The sequence below is a fragment of the Dipodomys spectabilis genome, unplaced genomic scaffold (assembly GCF_019054845.1).
Source record: "Dipodomys spectabilis isolate Male_0828 unplaced genomic scaffold, ASM1905484v1 ptg000002l, whole genome shotgun sequence".
Taxonomy (NCBI): Eukaryota; Metazoa; Chordata; class Mammalia; order Rodentia; family Heteromyidae; genus Dipodomys; species Dipodomys spectabilis.
In genome coordinates, this window is record NW_024870679.1 from 38164747 (window position 1) to 38178025 (window position 13279).

The 13279-nt window shown below is 37.4% G+C and overlaps 1 protein-coding gene across 2 annotated transcripts in view; it reads right to left on the minus strand.

The window, feature by feature from the left end:
- Raver2 (ribonucleoprotein, PTB binding 2) overlaps window positions 1-13279 on the minus strand; it is a 68954-nt gene that overhangs the window by 31818 nt on the left and 23857 nt on the right. For both annotated transcript variants that reach the window (XM_042683715.1, XM_042683713.1), the window contains exon 3: window positions 2269-2738. In XM_042683715.1, coding sequence (XP_042539649.1) covers window positions 2269-2738 — 470 coding nt within the window. The remainder of the gene's footprint in view (window positions 1-2268; window positions 2739-13279) is intronic.

Here is a 13279-nt window from a genome sequence, read left to right on the forward strand (position 1 = left end):
ACAAAAAAAAAAAAAAAAATCAGTTCCTAGCCCTTTCCTTCTTTTTTTTTTTCCTCTAACTTTTGAAACTTAACTTCATCCTACTTTTCTTGCTGAACTTAGACCAAATTTCCATTTTTTGTTCATATTTTTGTTTCTTTTAAAACTGTCTTCAACTGTCTGTTTCTCCATAAAACATTCCAATCATGTAAAGAAAAAGACATCACACTGACCTCTTCCTAATGCTTCTCTGACAGCTCTGCTCTGTTCATAACCAAATCAGATTTTAAAGTCTGAGCTGTAAAAGCCTTTTGTCCCTTCTTTGGTCCCAAGAATTTCTCTTGACAGAAGTTGTCATCTTAGTATTGTTTTAATAATCCTTTGAAACCTTAAAATACTATCACTTTTGTTATGATAACCTTAACTCCCATATAAATTAGTTCTTTTTAAGTCTTTCAAAAGGTGAAGTCACGCAAAATCATGCATCAGTAGTTTTAGAAAGGAGTATTTTAGCCAGGCTCCGGTGTCTCATGTCTGCAATCCTAGTTACTTAGGAGGCTGAGATCTGAGGATCGCAGTTCAAAGCCAGCCTGGGCAGAAAAGTCCATAAGACTCTCTACTCAGAAAAAGCTGGAAGTGGGCCCCGTGGCTCAAGTGCTAGATCACTAGCCTTGGGCACAAAAAGGCTCAGGTACAGTGCCCAAGCCCTGAGTTCAAGCCCCACAACAAGCAAAAAAAAAAAAAAAAAAGGAATATTTCAGTTTCCATAAAAGCAATTCAAAGACATGATAGCTTGACTTACGATATAATTAACTTTCCATTTCTTTGAAGTATTTTAACAAACTCTAAATAGTAAGGTGACTCAAAAATAGTGTAGCAAACATTTTCCATCAGTATAAAGGTCAAATACATAATCCACATGATCCCTTTTGCTCTTGGACTCATATTCAAATACAACACATAACAAATGGTTATCCCTTCCCATTTGCTCTAAAGACCTCAACTAAAACTACAATGCATTATGGGTGGTTACAGCATGATATCACTATATAATAATTAGTATTCAAGAATAGCTACAAGCCAACTTTTAGTAACTGGGCAGAGATTTGATTTAAAACATTTGCCACAAAATTTCTAAATTTATACAATTTTTGGAGGGAAGATGGTAACATTAATTTTAAATATACATATTACTGTATCACCTCACTCACATGTGGAACTTAAAAGGCTCACATCCTAGAAGCAGAGTACAATGGTGGCTGGGATGGTTGTCAGGGGTAGGGTTTGGAGGGATGTTGGTCAAAAGAAATAACATTCCAATTACACAGAAAGAATGATTCAAGGAAACTACCACATAACCTGGCTGCTTATAGTTAATAACATAGTGTATAGTTAATAATATAGTATATTTTTTTAAACTGCTAAAAGGGTTATCACACCATAACTATCAGGACAATATGAATCTTAACCACCTGGATCTAGTCATTCCACACATACATGCATATTCCAACTCTAGAATTTCTAATGCAATAGTAGGAATTCATCAAATGTACAATTAAAGGGAGAAAGCGGGGAAGAAAGGCAATCAAGAGAGAAAGAGTGTGGTAGGGAAACTGGTTTTAAAAAAAAGAGGAGGAAAGAAGAAATGGAGAACTAGAGGGAGTTGTGTGAAAATCTGTAAGGGCAGGACTTTATACCATCACACATAGTATAGTTATGTCTGCTTATTTGGATATAGTTAATCTTACTATAAGTATGTGATTCAAAACTTTTATAGTGTTGTTTTCAGAATTTCTCTAAATGTCTCACTCCAGGAGACACGATACATTCTTGTTGAGCTTCATAACATTTTCCTATTCTCTCCAATACCCATCTCCATGTGAAATTTGCCAATTTTTTCCTACTCTCATTCTCTGCCATAAGACTATGAAGTCCTGAGATACAGTATCCTTCTATTCTCTGCATTTCTGACACTGGGCACCATATCTGACACCAAGAGGGTGGCAAGTGAGCTTTCACCCCTTGTCTAAGGGGTGAAAAGCTGGATGAATGGCTGGAATGAGTAGTGCTGCGTTTGCTGTGGCATACTGAAGTACATATAATAACTAGTGTGGATCATCAACCGGAAGTGATATAAAATTTCCTATGAACCTTAAGTCTTCATAATACACTAGCAGAGAATAAAATTGTCCAATTTACTACCTAATGCTAAGCTTGTGGATTCATGTAGAATAGACACATATGCAAATATTTTTTAAATAGCTCTAATAATCTCTTAAAAATACCTACCTGGCAAAATATAGGTTTATGGATACTGGAACAAAGTTGCAACAGCTCCTCTGAATCCCTGTAGTCGCTAGGGAGTTTATCTATACAAAGGCACTTAGAATGAATGAGCTCTGAGGCCAAAAGATTAACATCCATCCACTGTGCAAAGAGTGTGGATTCTCCCAGCTGTTTGCCAAGCAGTTCCAATCTAGCCTTTGCAGCAAAGTCTTTTTTCATGTACTCCACAAAGCCATAGCCTTTGGAATGGCCAGTTATTTCACTGTAGACCAGAAAACATCTCTCGATATTTCCATAAGCACGAACAAGTTCTTCAAACTCTTCTAACGTAAAAGAAATGGGCAGGTTGGTAATACACAGTAATGCATCTGTAGGCTGGAGCTGGACTATTAAGTCTTTGCCTCGAAAAGAATATTGATGAAACATCTGAATTGCATTCTGGGCTTGTTCCCCATTCAGTAAGGTAACAAAAGCTGGAATACAATACAAGAAATTATAGTGCTTTAATGCCAAATTCTTTTTATTATAACTGACAGCAAGAAAAACACTTTAGGTCCATAACTCAGCACATTCAGACACTGGCATGTTTTCCTGAACAAAATCATCATGCAGTTATAGATCAGCAAGATTCAATGCATTATGACTTTTTATTCTATTTTTACCACTTCTTTAAATGTTAAACCTCCATTGAATTAATTTCATGGCCATTTGCTCAAATAGAAAGTACAGTCATATCAGAAGTTCCACTGTAAGATCCTACCATATTCTAAGAGGTTTTTTGGCAATCTTTCCCAATCATACGCAGATTTGTTTTTTCCTCCTAACAACTTCTGATATGAAGTTTTATGGAGACTTTACAAAAACAAAAAAAATCCACTTCACTATGGGCTAGCACTATGGCTTAATGTACTGGCAGGTATGAGTTAAAAATCAAGCATAATAAAAAAAAGTCGCTGAAATAAAAAAATACCAAACATCAGTTAACATGTACCAACTTTGTTAAACGAACACTACTAGACTTAAGGACATATGTAGACTCCAACACATGAAGAGACTTCAATACCCAACTCTCACCAGTAGATAGCTCATCCAAGCAAAAAATCAACAAAGAAATCTCAGATTGAAATGAAGCCATAAACCAAATGGATCTGGCAGATGTCTACAGAATCTTTCATCTAGCAACTACACAATACATATTGTCTATCTTCTCTAGAGTGCGTGAACCACTCTCCAAAACAGAACCTATTTCAGGACATAAAACAAGCCTTAGCAAATCTAAGAAAATTTAAATAATTCTCTGTATGCTATCAAATCATAATGGAGCAAAACTAGAGCTCAATAGCAAAAGAAGCCACAGAAAACAATCAAACATATGAAGACTGAACAATACAGTTGAATGAAATCAACAGTGAATCACTGAAAAAATTAAGAAGGGAAATTCAAAATTTCATTGAATCCAATGAAAATGAAAATATAACCTACTAAAACCTGTATGACACAGCTAAGAGGAAAGTTTATAGTATGAATGCCTACATCAAAATAACAGAAATTTCAAATAGCCTAATGATGTATTTCAAGCAAGCACTTAGAAAAATAGGAACTAATAAAATCCAAAATCAGAAAATGAAAAGAAATAAGAGGGCAGAAAACAAGAGACTAAACAAATTATACAAAGAATCAATAAAACAGTGGGCACAAGGGTCCCTATCTCTAATCCTAACTACTTGGGAGGCTGAAAACAGAAGGATTACCATATTTGAATACTTTGTACTCACAAACAGTCCAGAGTATAAAGGTCTGCATGATCCTATCTAGACAAAATGCATGGCTAAAGGTATAGCTTAAGTGATGGAGTACCAGCCTAGCAAGCACGAGGTCCCAAATTCAGAAAAGGTCAATGAAACAGAAAGCTGGGTCTTCAAAAAGGTAAAATTATTAAACCTTTAGCTAATCTGACTAAAAGGAAGAGGGAAATGACCCAAGTAAATATAACTAGAGGGGGAAAAAATGAGACTATCACAACAAACAAGAGAAAGCCAGAAGATCATGAGGGAATACTGTACCTTGAAAACATATACTCAAGGCAACAGGACAATCTAGAAGAAATAGATGCATTTCTAGATGAACTTGATCTACCAAAAAGGAACCAAGAAGCCAGGTGCTGGTTGTTCATGCCTGTAATCCTAGCTACTCAGGAGGATGAGATCTGAGGATTGTGGTTTAAAGCCAGCCCGGGCAGGAAAGTCCATGAGACTCTTATCTCCAAAAAAAACCACTAGAAAACCAGAAGTGGCACTGTGTCTCAAGCATTAGAGCACTTGCTTTGAGCTGAAGAGTGCAGGGACAGCCCCAAGCCCAGAGTTCAAGCCCCATGACCAACCAAAAAAAAAAAAACTGAACAGAGGATGCTTTTATATAATAAAATTGAAGCAATAATTTAAAAAAATACCTCCTAGAAAGAAAAGCCCAGGACTGAATAGACTCATTGCTGAATTCTATCAGACATGAATACTCCTCAAATTCTTTCATTAGACAGAAAATGAACACTACAGAATTCTTCCTATGAAGTCAGTAATAGATTCATTTCTAAACAAGACAGTGATATATTAAAGAAATAGAATTTTATAGATTAATCTCTTTGATGAATATAATACAAAAGTTCTCAATAAAATACCTGTCAACTGAATCAACAACACATCTAAATGAGTACACACCATGAAGCTGGTTTCATTACAGTGATAGAAGGTTGTTTCAATATATGTAATACAAGTCAGGTGCTAGTGGCTCATGCCTGTAATCCTAGCTACTCAGGAGGCTGAGATCTGATGATTGTGGTTCAAAGCCAGCCTGGGCAGGAAAGGCCATGAGACTCTTATCTCCAATAAACCAATAAACCACAGGAAACTGGAAGTGGCACAGTGGCTCAAGTGGTAGAGCAGTAGCCTTGAGCGAAGAGCTGAGGGACAGTCTTCAGGCTCAGAGTTCAAGCCCCATGACTGACAAAATAAATAAATAAATAAAAATCAGTGTAATACAGCACAAAACAAGATCTAGAACACAATCATCTGTTTATCTTAATTGATGCATAAAAACTTTTGAAATTGGGTGCTGGTACTCTCACCTGTAATCCTAGCTACCTAGGAGGCTGAGGATACCAATTTCAAGCCAGCCCAGGCAGACAAATTGGAGAGATTTTTTTTTATCTCCAGTTCACTGGGAAGAAGCTGGAAATGGAAGTGGAAGTTCTAGAATGCCAGTCTTGAGTAAAAGAAGCCAAGTAATTGGGGTTGGAGGCATGGCTCAATTGGTAGAGCATTAGCCAATGAGTGAAAGCATCGGTTCTGAGTTTGAGTCCTGGGTCTCAGACCTAAAAAACAAAATAGCCAAGCAAGAGTACAAGGCCCTGAGATCAAGCCTCAGTATCAACATACACATAAAGAAAGAAAAAGAGAGAAAGGGAGAGAAAGAGAAAAAAAAGGAAAGAACGTAAGGAAGGAAGGAAGGAAGGGAGGAAGGGAGGGAGGGAGGGAGGGAGGGAGGGAGGGAAAAGAAAGAAAACCAATACCAAATTAATCCTTTTACAAAATTCAACATCTTTTTATGTTAAAAGCTCTGAGGAAATGAGAAAAAGGAATATACCTCAACACAATTAAGGTTATCTAAGACAACATCATACTAAATAGAGAAAAAATAAAATCATTTCCTCTTATAGTCAAGAATGATACAAGTGTGTCTACTTTCTCCATGCCTACTGAATATAGTACTAAAATTCCTAGCCATAGCAATAAGGCAAGAGAAAGAAATAAAAGGGACTCAAGTAGGGAAAGAAGACCTCTAATTATTCTCATTTACAGATGATATGATCCTGTACCTAAAGAATTCTAAAGATTCCACTCTAAAACTCCTAGATTGGTTAAACACCTCCAGCAATATAGCAGGACACAAAGTCAACATACCAAAATCAGTAGCTTCTCTGTATATTGATGGGTTGGAACCTATTTAGAATAATTTCATTCACAATACCCTAAAAAAATACCTAGGAATAAACAACCAATGAAGTAGAAACCCTCTGCAATAAAAATTATAAATCCTTGATGAGAGAAACTGAAGAAGACAACAGAAGATAGAAAAGACTTCCCATGTTCATGGATTGGTAGACCCAATACTGTGAAAATGGCAATAATGTCAAAAACAGATACGATCCATAGATATGATGCATTACCTACCAAAATCCCAATGTCATTTTTCATAGAAGTAAAAAAAATCAATCCTTAAATTCATATGGAATCATAAAAGATTCCAAACACTCCCCCCCAAAAAAATAGCCAAAACAAACAAAAAAAAAATCCACTGGAAGTATCCTATAGCAGATTCCAAATTACACTGCAGAGCCACAGTAACAAAAACATCCTGGTACCAGCACAAAAACTGATATTAAGACCAATGGAACAGGTCAGATGATCCAGAAATAAATCCATAAACCTACAGGTATCTCATTTTTTTTTGGTTGGTCGTGGGGCTTGAACTCTGGGCCTGGGCGCTGTCCCTCAGCTCTTCAGCTCAAGGCGAGTGCTCTACCACTTGAGCTACAGCGCCACTTCCGGTTTTCTGGTGGTTTATTGGAGACAGGAGTCTCACGGTCTCTCCTGCCCGGGCTGGCTTTGAACGGCGATCCTCAGATCTCAGCCTCCTGAGTAGCTAGGATTACAGGCGTTGAGCCACCAGCGCCCGGCCAGGTATCTCATTTTTGACCAATGAGCCCAAAGTATATGTCAGGGGGAGAAAAGCCTTTTCAACAAAGGGTGCTTAGAATTCTGATAACCACACATAGAGGACTGAAACTAGATCCTTGTCTATCACCCAGTATCAGTATCAATTTCAAAGCAGACCGAGGATTTCAAAGTAAAACTTGAAACCTTGAAACTACTATAGAAAGGAATATGGAAAATGCTAGAACACATTGGCATAGGCAGTATTTTCCTGAGAAATTTTCAAGAAAACAGGAACAAGGAAGGATAAATGGGATGACATCAGCCTAAAAAGCTTCTACAGGAAGTAGACAATAAGTGGAAAGACAGCTTACAGAATGGGAAGAAGTCCATACATCTGACCAGGGGATAACAACTGGATTATAAAAGGAGCTAAAAATACTCTACTCCCAAAGAGTCAACAACCTAATCAATAAATGGGCAAATGTATACACAATTGTCAAAGAAATGCAAATAGTCCATAAACAAGTCAAAATGAAACCCCCTTGTAGAACTAATTGATGCTAATTATTTTCTATTTTTTGTTTTTGTTTTTATTTTTTGCCGGCCTTGGAGCTTGAACTCAGCCTGAGCTTCTTTGTGCTCAAGGCTAGTACTCTACCACTTGAGCCACAGCTCCAATTCTGGCTTTTTCGGAATAGTTTATTGGAGATAAGAGTCTCATGGACTTTTCTGCCCAGGATGGCTTTGAGCCATGATCCTCAGATCTCAGCCTGCTGAGTAGCTAGGATTATAGGCGTGAACCACTAGCACCTGGCTCTGATGCTAATTTTTAAAAACCCAAAAAGCAAAAACCCATGATAATTACAAAGATCAAAATCAACAAAATATTATATATATTCATATCTGTTAAAATTGAATTTTAGCCATATCAATTTACCTGTTATGTAAGAATACACTTTTAGAAGGGAGACAGACAGACACAGAGACAGAGAAAGGTTTTCTAAGAAAATCTGAAAGACCCCAATCAAATTAAAAGTAATAACCTAAGGTAATCTACCAATTACAAGTAGTTTCTCTAAAATTTCCTGCCTTCCTGCTCAGTGGAGTTGCCACATTATGACATTTTCTTTACCCAAATTCAATTATGGCAACCTGACAAAACGTTGTACATGGCAAATATGTAAAGCACAAGAGGAGGGAGAATTTAAACAGCTTGGGTAATTCTGCCTGTCATCTCTCTCAGTCTGCTCAGTCTCTGTGCCCACATGGCTCTGAGTGTGAAGCTCGCACTGAACTGAGTGCAATGCCAACATCTAAAGAAACCCCGTTTTCACCTAACACAGTCTCTAAATTCAAGGATACCATTGCCAAAGGAAACCACTGCTAGTTCTTCCAACACCAGAGTAAAAAATAGCTTTGCCATCCTTAGTGCGAGGATATCCTTTGGCTTCCAACATCACTTTTAAAAGGCTGGAGTTATTTTGATTTTTTTTCTGATAGTGACATAACATACCACTTATCTCTATTTCTCTATTATTTACAAACAAGCTAAGCATCAGCTCTACATACTGCTCATGTTCCTCTATCAGCCCACACATCCATCAGCTCAGGCTTGAGTTGTGTGTAACTGTTCCTCTTCCCTAGCTCTGCATGCCTGTTGGAGCAGTCCTTCCTTTGCACTGTCTCCCATACTGTCTCCTATCAGGAGGAACTCTCCTTAGGATCCTTCCTGGCAGGCTCATGCAGGGGTGATCTTAAGTCCACCCTCTTCATGTTTAATCTTTTCCCATCATGACAGCAGCAATCTCTCAAAGCCTGAACTGTGTGCTCGCTATGACTCTGGATGCAAATGTCTGGTATTCCCAGTGCAGCGGCACCCCAGCTCAGGCAGAGTGCCCTACAGGACAGCCTTAGAGGGCTCTAGCCCGCCCCTCCTCACTGCCACTCACAATTCCCCAACAGTACTGAAGCATTTGCAACTCCCTGGAAACACGTTGTTTTAAGTAACCACATACACTCCACATGTATTCCTCTGCCTCAGTATTTCAGCTATTTGCCTGACTCTCAAATCCACCCAGAGATGATTGCCTCATGGTCCCCAGTGGCCTTCCTTGGTCATTTATTCAGTTAGAGCTCATCATACCTTGTTTTCATACACCTATGAACTTTGAACATGGCTGAGCTGTCACAGGGATAGGCCTATACTGTAATTTATTTGTTTAGCCACCTGCAGCCACACTACAGCGTGACCTCTCTATGTAGCTCATGAATTAGCATCAACTACCCCAGTGCAAGCACATGGCAAGCACTAGATGAATGAATAGAGGTGTGTCTACATATCAACTAAAAGAGTTAAAAGCTAACAATCTCTTCTTTTTCCTGTCCTGTGTATTTGTATTTGCTCAACCCAAATAAAGACTGAAATTAAATTGCAAAATGAAACAAACTTCCATCTCTAGGCAGGAGTTTAGGCAGAGAGAGGCCATTCTCCTTTCTATAACTTCTTCCATTTATTTGCAAGACCATACTTTCTCTAAAGCTGTCATTTTTTTTTCTCATGTTGGCTCTCAGAGATGTGGCTGAGGTCATTTCACAGACAAAAGTTTGTAAGGGAATTTAGGATAAAGGCTATTACTATTTCTTAGGGAAATTTAAGTAATCCACAACTAGTATAAATCACTGATTAGTATAGTCATAAATTATTACTGGGAAAAATTTAATGTAAATATTTATCCCCAATGTATCCTATTTCAGTCAATTATTTCCCCCTATCTACTATAGAAAAGTTCGGATTACAGGACTACAGTTGACTATCTTAATCATTTTTTACAAAACTGCTAATTATGTTTTACAGACATTATCATAATGAACAAACTAGTTATTAATTATCTTTCTTCAGCTACTAAAATCAAATGCACTGAACATATTAATTAACATCATTAATGAATTCTTCTGTTGTGTTATCTTATTGGCTGACATTATGTATCTTTATCTTAATTGTCTCAAGGCCTTGTGCTTGCTAAGCAGGTGCTCTACAATTTCGTCCCTACGAGTCCACAAAGGGGACTGCAATCCCTTTTGTGCTTCCTACGTAGCTGAGATGATGGGTATACGTCACCACCCCTGGCTTGTTGCTTGGCATGGAGTCTTACTTTTGGTCTACATTGGCCTTGAATGGTGATCCTCTGATCTCTGCCTCCCAAACAGAGAGGGATTATAGTCATGGCCCATCATAACCACCTAAATATATCTTATAATTCACACTTTATAATGACATATTCTTTCAATATTTATATGACTAAAAGCATGTCTATTTCATCCTTATTTCTGAAAAGTATTCCCAATGTGTAAAAAAAATTCAGACTATTTTTCTTCTAGTAAGAAAAGATGTTGCCTGTGGCCTTCTCATCTGTATTGCTTCAAAGAAATCCATGATCATCTTTGTCAATACACATGGTGTGCTTCCTACTAATTTTCTGTTTGTAAGATTTTCTCTGTATCTCTAGTTATAAATTAACAATGTGTCTTGTAGTTCTTTTCATGCTCTTATGGCTGGGGCTGGTAGAACTTTGTTGGTCTCTGGGTTTGGAGTTCATGAGATTTGGAAATTTTTCAATCACTGATTCTTTAAAGTCAGTATCACCTCTCCACCTTCACCTGAAGCTCTCCCATGTAGCAAAATTTATGTCTTACAGTCTCTGTCTTCCCTGTTTTACTTTGGATATCTCATTATCTCTAATTTCACTAACATTATTCTGCAGTGTCTATTTTGGCATTAATCTTATCCAATGTATTTTTCACCTCAGAGAGTCTGGTAGTCTTCACCACCAGAAGTATGATTTTGATAGTTCTTTACATCTCTATTTCTATTTTACATGTTCAGCCTTCATTATAACTTCTTGTATGTATGGAGTATAGCTATTAAAACTAGTTTAATGTCCATTTTCATTTATTTATCTGGATCAATTCTAGATCAATTTGATTGGATTTCTTTCCATTATGAGTTGTCTTTCCTTGCTTTCCTACCAAGGCTGATTTTTGGTGGCAGGGAGGAGTAGTCAGAGAAACTACTAGGTTTCAAACTTAAGAATCTCATGCTTGCTAGGCAGGTGCTTTACCACTTGAGCCACATCTCCAGCTCCTCCCCCACCCACCTTTTTATGTTTTAGTTAATTTTTAAACAGATTTCTTGTTTTATCCTGGGTGGGGCTTGGATCATAATGCTTTTAATTATGCTCCCTTATAGCTGAGATTACAGACATACGTCACTGCTGTTTTGTTTATTCAGATGGAATCTCACTGACTTTTTTGTCTGGAAATTTAAATTCCAGTTCAATTTCCAGTTAAAAAGTTAAATGCCAGTCTTCTAGATTTCTGCCTCTTGAGAAACTTGGGTTACAAGCTTGCACTACCATGCCTGGCACTTGTCTGATGACTTGTTTTTGCTGGATGCCATATGTAAATTTAACCTTGTTTGTATTATTTGTATTTTTGTATTTGTATAAGTATTTTTGGGTTTTGTTCTCAGATGTGGTTAGATTACCAGGAAACAGTTTGATCTTGTCTATTTTTTGCTTTTAAGTTTGTAGGTAAAACAGGAGGTAATTTGACTCACTGTCAAAGGCAAAACCTTTTGAATATTCCTCTTGATGCTTCAGGTGTTGAAATGTATTATCATAGCTGGTGGGAAAAACTGGAACAGAACTCCTGGTTCTATGAGACTTAAAGTCTGTACTCATACTCCTCTTATCACTACCTGTAATACTGAAATTCTTCAATTGTGGAGAAATAATGTATTAGAAACAGGTTTCACAACACTGAAATACTAGAAATGTTACAAACCCAAATGCCTACCTCAAGGGATAAATTCACACAATTGATTGACGTAGTAGTTTAAAACAATGCTGAAGAGTTGTATGTATCAACATAGAAAGATATGAAAGTTAAATGGTAGTTAAATAGAAAAAAAAGAAACTTGCTAAATAAAACACCAAATACCATTCACATAAAGTTAAAAAAAAAACCCACAGGAAAAATTCCATTAATTGTGTACAGATTTAGTAACAGGTAGGTATTACTCAAGATACGATGGCAAAAACAGTAACAGTAACAACAAAAAGAAAATAAAACCAAAAGCAGCCCCATAATTTCAATACTATTACAATCAAGGTTTTCTTGTTCTTCATAGTAAATGTATAGTTTGAAGACAAGGCAAGAAAGATGATTTTTGCTCCTTTCAGCCTAAGACCTGGACTGGAAGAAGTTTGGCCTCTAGAGCAGCTAAGATTACAGTATAACCCAATGAGATTGGGAGGATATCAGTGCAAGGCCAGCCTGGACAGAAAAGTTGAAGAAGACTTCATCTCAACAAAAGAAGCCAAGTTGGGTAGTATGTGATTACCATCCCAGCTACCACAGAAAGCATGAAATGGGTGTATTTTCCTCTAAGCTTAAGCATGGGCAGGACGCAAGATCCTATCTCAAAAGTAACCAGCACAAAGATGGGCTGTGCGTATGGCTCTGCAGTTAAGCATCTGCATAGCAAGCTTAAGTCACTGAGTTCAAACTCCAGTACTTCCCCAGTGACTGTAGCCAGAGACAGGTGAGTAATGAGTAACAAATGAGTCACTCACCGGCCAGCTCTGAGATGTTTCTCTAAGAAGCACAGATGTCTTCTCCACTCTAATTTTGTTTACCACAAAGCAAATCACATGTCCACTCCTGGGCATAAGGTAAATATTATTTTACCTCATGCCTAGAAGGAAAAGAACAAGAATTTGTGGACAGCTCTACCAATTACCTTGAAATAATACAGATTGGAAAGTGGGCACCAAATTCATGAGGGAAGGAAGGAGAGTAAGAATGGAATCAGGAGTAGTAGACTTGGGCTGGGAAGATGGCTCAGTGGTAGAGTGCTTGCCTTGCATGCATAAGGCCCTGGGTTCGATTCCTCAGCACCACATAAACAGAAAAAGACGGAAGTGGCACTGTGGCTCAAGTGGTAAAGCCCTAGCCTTGAGCTGAAGAGCTGAGGGACAGTGCCCAGGCCCAGAATTCAGGCCCCATGACCAAAAAAAAAAAAAAACAGTAGTAGACTGTATACACTGGTTTTATCACCCTTCAGTTTCCTTATTATCTTAAAAAGATGCTTGTAAACATTTACATATCATGTACACACAAATGTAGTTTTAATCTCACAAAAATAAAAAATACACTGCTCTTATAACCTGACATAGAATTCATTTGCACAATTTAATTTAAAATTTTAACTAATTTCTTAAGTCAAAAATGGTTTATTATGT